Here is a 10,000-nt window from a genome sequence, read left to right on the forward strand (position 1 = left end):
TTTGCACTGTTGGTGTGTTTTGGCACCATGAAAAACGTTTCAATGTTGGATTTCTGTCTCGCCAAATATCAAAACTAAATCACGTGTAGAGCAAATATTTTCAATTTGTTCAAACCGATTCCTTTAGTTTTGGGGTACCCTCCCTGGACAGCAAGCTTCGGATCAAGAATAACATTGAAATTCCCCTCACGCTATTAATAGTACAATCATCATCTCTCGTAGATAAATGACAACTAAATACAGCAAAGCTTTTATTGAGGACTTGAAAAACCGTCCCACTTGCAATAGACTCAATCTGATGACCAATGATACAATCATTACTGGTAGAGGATTTGGTGTTTGGTATCTTAAGATTGTCCATTACCGAACACCATATAACTAGCACTTCACATTACACTCTAGTCAGTTAACTCTGTTTAAAAATATAAGTGCTACACGGCCAACGTTTGTTATAAAACGTAACGTTTCATTCTACTGTTACATGTTCATTGCCGTGGACTGTTAACATAGTCAGGTTCCCATTGCGCTATCCCGTCTGACCTTGTAGCTGTGTCGGTAGAGCGGCGGAGATCTAACCCAAAGGTCGTGGGTTCCACCATTCCCACCCTGGTCAGCGTTTTTCTCTGTCCTTGTGTGGGCCCATGTTACATCAGTAGGGCTAACGCTTCACATGGTTCATCAGGATTGAAAATCTAGCACTCACATTACACTCTATTCAGTAACTCTGTAATAAATTTAGGCTTGAGTTACTCCTTGTAGAAAAAAGCAACATATATAAGATGATGATCTGATATGCCCAGTGTCAATAGAAACAGCCTAAAACATTGGGGTTTCCCAAATCTCTCTTGTAAGTTGTAAGGGTAATCAGCTTCTGTCAAAGAACGTCCTGGAACTGATTGATGCTGCTGAAGCCTTCGAACCTCAAGGGAAATTGGTAGCTTCATTTTTCATGAGTGACAGACTTGAATGAATCACATAAAAAGGCTGTCCATTCCATCACCTCGTAAGTAGGGCCAGAACCAATTGAGGCAGTTTCGAATTTAGCTTTCGGCACAAATGATTGATTCCCGGGGCAAATTGACCATGACTTACTTGGACATCATGACAGGGGAATCCATCGCACTGTGTTGAATTTCTTTAATGTCTCCGGCAGCATTTCTGACAATTGGCAACATTTTCTGTCTCCTTGATTTCACATTGACTGCCACCAATTCACAAAAGCGACAGAATATTGTAATAAAATTCTTGCAAAACTGGTTTCATTTTGTGCTCAAGCAAGGGATATAACAAGTCAAGGGTCCTTTTCATGATTAACCTTCTTATAACAGAATGTCCTTTACCTTGGACAATCTTGCTTGTATTGCAGACGTTATAATTCTTGTCTTTCATTTCTGCCCCTACCTTTCTAATACTTCTTGAGCAAGCTACTAAGGATCCTTATGACATGTTGAGCAACACATTTCGAACTCGAGATAATTTCTTTTCATGTACAAAAAATTATCATCTATTCCTCGTTTTGAGCTATAGCAGCAGAAATCGTTTTGAAAACAGAAATAATTGCATTTAAGGACATGCACTACAACAATGGACATCAAACGTGACTGATAAAAGACTGAGACTAAAGTGGAATGACAAGAAACAATATCATTATCACATGGCTTGATACGCTCTCAAATCAATAAACCTTTCCCACAAATCGGGTAGAGCATTTTATATTCTTATCTTCTGTGGCAGTTTATGGACTCTGATATATTATTTGGTAATTAGTATATTTATCGTTGTGGGTTGAGTTATATTTGAGAAGAGCATTGCCGAGGAAGTCTGTGCAGTCATTTTGGTTTGAATTGTCACATTTTCAGATTAAAAGAGTGGATTTGTGGAGACACTAAACGGATGTTACTCGCTTCCAACAACTTGTACTGGTAGGGCTGATTGCAACTATCTTTTTAATTACCAAGTTTCTGACGGAAAGGGTCACAATAGAAATGAGTGGCAAAGGGAATAGAAATGTTGTCTGTTGCCGTCAACGACCGGAAATTGATGGTAAGTCAAATAAACTACAGTTTAATTAGTTGGTCGTATAACAACAACAACAGAAATTAATAATGAAAAAATGTTCATTCCACCGGCTTTTAATCGCATTTGGGGTATTTGTGGGCACTTACCAGAGCTTTGTTTTTGAGTCAACTTGGGATTAATCTTTCGTGAAAGTGTTTTGGTGGTTTGTGTTTGGTTTCTTTTGTTTTACGTAATCTTTGCTCCGCGTCCCTGCAGAAGGTACCCATATTTCATGATGAGCTGAATTGTTACTAATTAATGATGAAAAAATTGTCTACGTGATACGATGATAATGAATTCCGATACGAGCGGCCACCCCTCTAAAAAAAAGGGTTATTGACCGGAGGGGTCAGCTAAGATCTTATTTTACATTTTTCGAAATTTGTTTTTTTAAGGTTTGCGATTGAGAAGGCTTGAGATAAAAATGTGCTCAGGGGCAAGGAATTTTAAGTTATATTGTTCTAGGATAAAAGAAATAGCTTGTAAGATTCGGTGTTACTTACTTATTTATTAAAGGTATATGTAGTTTTTACATGTCTACTCTTCCTAGTTGGTTTACATAGAGATTCTATGGTTCTCTAGCTACAATGCCGGTTGACGATCTTGTACAATAACAAGACGCGAGCAACAGCTCTTATATGCTCAATTGCGTTTTTTTTTTTTTTTGTTTTTTTTTTTTGTCCCAACTCCCCAACCAAGTGCTTCGATCATATTAGTCACAATATCGTGCACGTGACAGACGTTCAACGTGCCAGCAACGCCTCTGGACCATCTCAAGTTTATATCGGCCATTGTCTCTATCCCCATCTTCATAGGGTCCCAAACTGCTTGAGCAGCATTCTATCTTAGGCCTGAGAAGAGCCATGTAGGCTTTCTTCCTTGTCGGTCCTTAGATCTTACCACGAGAGGGTTTTCTCTTCAGAAAACCAAGGCGTTTTACTGCCTTTAGAATGTGATGTTAACAATATGGGACGTTCCACTTGAGATCTTTCGTAAGATGTACACCAAGATATTTAGTACCGCGTCATTAGTCCGCAAGTACTGTCCCGTGAAGGGTGTAATTGAAATTCGATATCATGCCTCTTCCTGCTTATTTGGAGGACTTCACACTTGTCAGGGTTGAAAGACCTATCCTAGTCCTTTTTCCCACACTTACCATTCTTGTGACATCTGCCTGGAGTTTCATAGAATCCTCGTGAGAATCGATTGTGAGCAGGATAGCCGTTATCATCCGCGAACAGGTGAACCCTTGATTGTACATACTATGGAAAATCATTTATAAAATGAGAAATAGAGCGGGGCCGATCGCGGATCCCTGAGGAACACCGGAGAGAACGGGAAGGTATGATGACTGGCAGCCATCAACAACAACACATTGCTGTCTTCCCTGTATGAGGTCCTGTATCCAAAGTTTGGTACCACCTTTTATCCCGTATAAATCAAGCTTTAATGAGAGACTTTATCAAAGGCCTTTGAAAAGTCCAACACAATGAGGTCAGTTTGGCTTGCGGTGATCCAGATTTGTGTGCAAAGCAGTTGTTAGTTCTAGAAGCTTCGTTTCGCAGGACCGTCCAGATCTAAACCTATGCTGTAAACAGTATAAGTTGCTATTCATGATCTTACTACAGATACAAGTAAGAGATATAGGGCGATAATTATAATTACTTGCAAAGACCTTGTCTCCCTTTTTAAATATGGGACAGATCTTTGCTGACTTCAGTCATCTGGAACTTGATGAATTTTAAGGGACAATGAATCTTCTGAAGTACATGTGCTATCTGGGGAGCCAGTTGTTTAAGGGCCATGGCTTGAATGTTGTCGGGTCCAGCAGCCTTATGGGGTTTGAGGTTCTTTACAATTTTTCAATTCCTGGTGTTGTGATGGAGATATCGGGCATAGACGGGTAAGGGCTGCAGGCATCTGAAGGCAGAGTTGAGTCTGCATGGCAACGTGTAAATGCAGTGTTAGAATGTGTCATTAAGTACTGACGCTTTGGTAGCAACATCGGATACAAGTTGACCTCGAAATTTGAGAGATGGTATACCAGAGGGGTCACTTTTGCGTGCTTAAAGAGGGACCAAAAGCGTTTGTTGGAAGTGCGAGCTTTATCTGTTGTGTTATTGGTAGGAGTCACTACATCCTCTGCGTACTTCTAGTACGCTGCCCTCGACTTACGTTGGACTGTATGCCTCACAGTTCTGTACCTCGGGTCTTGTTTACGATGGAGTTTGTCCCGCTTTCTCGTGAGTCGCCTCAATTTGGAATCAACATAGGGAAGTCTATTTTTCTTTCTGGCTTGCTTGAAAGGGATATCTTTTTCAACAGCATTATGTAGCTCGCTCTTAAAGGACGACCACAACTCATTGATAGAAGAAGATTGTTACATAATCAGCTTAGAAGTGTTTAGGTGATCCAATTTATTCTGTCACCTCTCAGGTGTTGTCGTAGCATGGACTAGAGTGTTGTTGATTAGTCAGCATTGTCCTGAAAACCGTAATATATGCAGAGACATTTTTTTTAGAACTTTCTAGATTTGCATAAGTATAAAAAACTTGCGAGATTAGCTCGATGTGTGTATAATATTTCGTGTGTGCTCAAGGAATAAAGTCGTGTTGCCAACCGGAGTAGTTAACAAAGATGAGTCATCATTTTGGAGATTTAAAAAAGCGGAACAAAAGCAGGACATATGTCTTTCCAGGCCTACCCAGGCGGCTTTTTTACAGGAAGATTTTTCGCTGCTTTTTTGTTATAACTGATGGAATTTACGTCCCCCTCCACATACACAGCCTCATGGTCACTTATACCAGGGATCACAGTGACTTTCTTTATCAGGGAAGTATTATCTGTTGCGAACAGATATAAGGTGTTTTCACCCCGCTTTGGTTAGATGACCGTTTGTGTGAGATAATGATCTGCAAACAGTTCCACATAATTGTTTGTTAGTTCAATTAGGCTTGAGACAATTTTTTGCCAATCAAAGCCGGGAAGATTGAAAATCGCCAGTGACCCAAACATGAGAGCTACGGTTGCGCGGATGACTAAGTGAGACGCTGAAATTAATGAAGCTTTCCACGTCGCCTTCGTGAGGATTATAATAAGCACATACAGACAGACGTTTGCAACCTTTGATACACACTTCGACCCAAACAATCTCACAGTCTGTTTCCCATTCAGTTCTCCGTGAGGAAACAAGGTCACCGCGATAAATACTCCACCTCCAGAGGTATGACACCGATCTCGACGGAACATACTATAGTGTTTAGCCAGGTCCCTAGGGAATATTTCCCCATTTGTCACGGAATCATATAGCCAGGATTATATCGGGAACAGTTGTTTCGATTAGGTTCCTAAATTCAGGCTTTTTGTTTCGTATTGATCGAGCGAAGAGTACGAGACCTGGATTTTGCCTTACACTCTTTGGTGACCAAGATGAGGAGTGGTACCGGTGTCTGTTAACGTCACTTATTTCCTTGGGAGACGATGACGCCACGGGCCTTAGGAGACGATGAGGCCACAGGGTAACCAGGGCTATCAGATGTACTATTAGAGCTGTTGTTAAGATTAGAGAAGGAATTTGATGTCGCTAAGATGGTATGGTAAGAAAACAGAGTAGAGTAGTTTGGGCAATCACATATCTGACAAACCCATGCCACGGTACTGTTTAGATCTTCAATAGATTCCGTGCCTTCGGTAGCTTGGCATGAAGTATGGAACCATTTCCCACAATCATCACAACGCAAACTTTGTTTATGTCACTTAACTGTTTGATGACATAATCCGCACTCAAAACGCTTCTTATAATGCGTTTCTGGGCTGTCAGGTGTCGGGCCAGGGTTTGATGAAATGTCACCACACAGGAGTAGCAGGGCGAAGTTTAGTTTATGACCAGATAGGTTGTCCGCCATATTGGTTTTCACTCGATAAACCAGCTTGAGAAAAGCGTCTTCATTCACCCAAACTTCACGTGTCGACTGTGTTAAAATATCGCATGGAAGTTTAGTATACGTTTTGTAACCAGAAGGTGGGATTTTCCGTATCCTATTTCATGTATCTAGTGCGAGGAGGAACATGAACATCGCTCCCACAAATTTCGTGGCCGCCATTGCTGACGACCGCTGACCCTGCATTACTTCCGACGGTAAAGTTTCATGTCATTTCTTTTAAGTAGGTGGGATTCTTAGTTCGATTTAGAAAAGAAAAGTACAATCTACAATTCATCAAGATCTTTGTGTAGTCAAGAAGCAATGGACTGTGATGATTATCAGGGAAGTTATAGTATTAATGTAGTTATAAGCTAAAATTACACGTTCACACATATAAACAAAGAATAAGAAATAAAAGCAACATGCCAAGACTCAAGCCGACATAGAACAGGTACAAGGAAATTGAACACAACAACAACAACAACAACGTTTATTACATACAATACTAGTTACAATGAAAGGTTTGTCCTCCCAAATTTAGCAAGGCTAATCGAGTTGGGTGGAGCAAAGATAAAATAGTACACTAAGAATTTTACTATCATTCGATCTTAATGAATATGTAGAAGACTTAATACTTACTAGATCAGACAGATACACAGTGGAGCTAAGCCATTTATAGCCTTAAATGTGATTAACAGTATCTTATAATCAATACCCCATCTAACAGACTGCCAATGTAATTCCACTAAAATAGGTGTGATATGGCAAAATGTAGGTGCCATATAAATCAACCTTGCTGCTGCAGTACGTACTCTTTGCAACTTATTCAACTGACAATCTGGCAAACCAAATAACAGACTATTACAATGATCAATGCGACTTGTTACTAAAGCATGAAATAAAGATTCTATGACTTTAACAGAAAGGTATTTACGAATACGTCTAATATTGTATAGATAATAAAAAGCAGAAGCACATGTCTTATTGATATAACTAGCTATAGACATATGACTATCAAAAAATACACCAAGATTACAAACAGATGAAGATGGAAAAACTTCCGAGTTTCCAACAACAATGGTATCAATTTGTACTTTAGCCAACTGCTGCTTACTACCAATAAGTAATAATTCCGTCTTATAGTCATTAATCATCAAATTGTTCGATATCATCCAATGCGTTAAGTCCCTGATACAATTTGACATTACGTTGACAGCATCAAGACTCACTTGGGCGAAAAGAAAAATGCAATGACAAAGATTACGAAAGGAAATAATAAATATTTAAGAATAATGTCATTGTTCTAGAGCGACTGAATGTTTCTATTGTAAAGATGTGAGGTACTACAGTGGAATACAGATTGAAATTCTAGTTCATTGATTGCTGATAATCTTAAGATTCAATAATATTTGACGAAAAAGTTTACTCTAGATGGAGGATATCACAAATATCAAGTTAAGATTCTTTCGAATAAAAGAACAGAGGAATAGCAGTGATAAGGAATTCATTAAGTGCATTTATAGTGGATTAATTGAACTAAGATTATCTTTTAATTTTAAGACCAATATCATTTGGCAAAATGCTTCATTCTATGAATAATTTTGTTTCTAGATAAGAGTCTTCCAAAATTAAAATATTCAAAAGTAGACTAGTTGTTTTCGAAGTGACGTCGTTTTTTCTAAGATTTCTTAGCATTAAGGGAATTCCATTCCAGATAGTTGATCCAGTTCGCGAGAAAGAATTTAGCTGAATTGAGAGTCTAGAGCTTTGCGTATAGAAATTATTTGAAGCAGAGGATCGAGTGTAATGAGAATGGATATTAGAAATATATTGAAACTGCTTTTGAATTCTACTAGGTGCTATTTTGTGCCTAACGTCATACATTAAATTAGCTGTGATCTTAAAAATGGAAAATTTCAGTGGTAAAACACCTGCTTCGGTAAATAAAGGTACGGCGTTTTATTTGAAATTAAAAAAAAGAACGTAAATCTAAGAGCACCTTTTTTGCAATTTAAGGAGCTTCTCAAGGTGAGACTTACACGCTTGGCCCCGGCCTAGGTTAAATGTGGTCAAAACACCAAGTGGTTTGTCATGCTCACTCCAGATTTTAGTTCCTCTTGAATATTATTCTAAACTTGCCATAGTTTTTGCAAGCTATGGGAAGAGAAAAACTGAGTTAATTTAGAGGTTACAATGAGCGGCAAATGTAGTCAAGACACTATACGAGAAAGAGGAGGGTTGTCCAATACGCTCAAACTGAGGTGGATGCACTTTTTTGTAAGGACGATCTGATAGGCGGAAGTCAGGTCGTAGAAATGGGAGCAAGTGAAATAACAGGAAGTTGCTAGTCACCAAGTGGTGATGTATACTGATATTGCTAGCCCGATTCCAGATGGTTGGTGACTATAGATCAAAGCGGAAAGTCTATCGATTGGTAGGAAATGTCAGATCGTGAGAGACTATCTGAGTATAGCTGGATTTGCAACTGTTAGACGCACAAAATGCTTGAGTGTCCAACTGAATTAAAAACAATTCTTACAGGTGTGTACCTTTTCTTTTGCCTTGGTAATGTATGATGCAGGATGTAGTGATTGGGACCTTAATAAGCATCTAGTTCATCTTTTCGCCGTTGTTTTGAACTTCGTCTTTTCTATCTCTTCTATCTCCTTACAGTAGGTGGATACTTGCATGCTAGCAGGCCATGGTCTAATTGTCTCATTCTTACCCGGTTTTAAAACATCACACATGCTAATTTTTATCACCCTTTATTAAAAAACGGTTATCCTCATGAGTCAGCTTGGTAGCTTTTCACAACCTACATCTTGCAATTTCAAAGAAGGGAAAGAAAAAAAAGGGAAATGAAATAAAAGTGGGCAAAGCCAAACATTTTGCTTCCACCATGACAGATTACTGGCTACTGCATGGCAGAATACACACGAGTAACTAGGGTGATTTTCCCAATTCAGATAGAGATTTAGCTGTCATGGGGTAAATTTATTTAACAAGTTTACTCCAATCCTACGAAACATTGTTGTCTTTGATTTGTACCGGGTCACTGGTTAGCAAGGGTAACATTTGATTTCCACTAATACAATTATATGAATTATAATAAGTTTAAATCCCCTCTAGTGTCGTGGGCATCATTATTGAGGGGATAGGGTTATGGACTTGATAACATGGCTTGTACTTGGATTGGACCCTGACTTAGATTTAACTCAGTAAACTAGTGAACTCCACTGTAATGTTACAGTGAATCGCCTCACTCAACTGACTACATAACTGGTCAATTGGAGTACATAGTATTTCCCAATTCTAGACTTCTTGGTTGATCGCCCTTCTATTGAATTACTGAGTTTTCTTTATTTTTATAACTGAATGACTGGACTGTCTGCCTGCCTGGCAGAATGGCTATCTATTTGCAATTCTGAATCAGTAACTAACTGGCTGACTGTTTGTCTGGCTAATTGGCTAACTAAACAAGTGACTGGCTGGCTTGCTGATCAACTGTCCTAATCTTCCCTCCTTTTAGGACAAAATGGATTCCATAATGTGTGCTACCATGGCAACAAACTTGGGAGAGTTACGCCATTATGATTCACATGGACATAGCGTGATCAGGAATACACTGGTACAATTATATTAGTTACAGTGAAAGCACAAATAGCAACTGTGCATAGTTTGGGTTGTTTCTTCTTTGTATTCCTTGTATTGAAAGAGTAGTCTTTAATAATATCCACAACTCTGCCTTATTTCTAGCTTGGTCATCCTGATATTTCACTTCAGAAGATTGCTTTTGAAGATGGCACAATTAAGTGTAGGTAAGTGTAATGTATTAACGTCCCAAATTGGTAAAAACTAAGTCAAACTCAAGCACATGGTGTCAATGTGGAAAACGAGAAAACAGAACAATAACAATTGCATAATGCGGACTTCAATATCGTTGAGAATAAAAAGTAACAACACTATCCGACGTTTCGGAGTCAGACTTGACCCCATTATCAAGGTTAAACTGTACTGGA

The 10,000-nt window shown here is 38.9% G+C and overlaps 1 protein-coding gene across 1 annotated transcript in view; it reads left to right on the plus strand.

The window, feature by feature from the left end:
* Nucleotides 1–2,030: 2,030 nt before the first annotated feature.
* Nucleotides 2,031–10,000, plus strand: part of LOC137988156 (ferric-chelate reductase 1-like) — a 60,532-nt gene continuing 52,562 nt past the window's right edge. Inside the window, exons 1-3 of the mRNA XM_068834211.1 lie at nt 2,031–2,043; nt 9,511–9,609; nt 9,738–9,799. Coding sequence (XP_068690312.1) covers nt 2,041–2,043; nt 9,511–9,609; nt 9,738–9,799 — 164 coding nt within the window. The 5' untranslated portion in view covers nt 2,031–2,040. The remainder of the gene's footprint in view (nt 2,044–9,510; nt 9,610–9,737; nt 9,800–10,000) is intronic.

The sequence above is a fragment of the Montipora foliosa genome, unplaced genomic scaffold (assembly GCF_036669935.1).
Source record: "Montipora foliosa isolate CH-2021 unplaced genomic scaffold, ASM3666993v2 scaffold_409, whole genome shotgun sequence".
NCBI classification, from domain to species: domain Eukaryota; kingdom Metazoa; phylum Cnidaria; class Anthozoa; order Scleractinia; family Acroporidae; genus Montipora; species Montipora foliosa.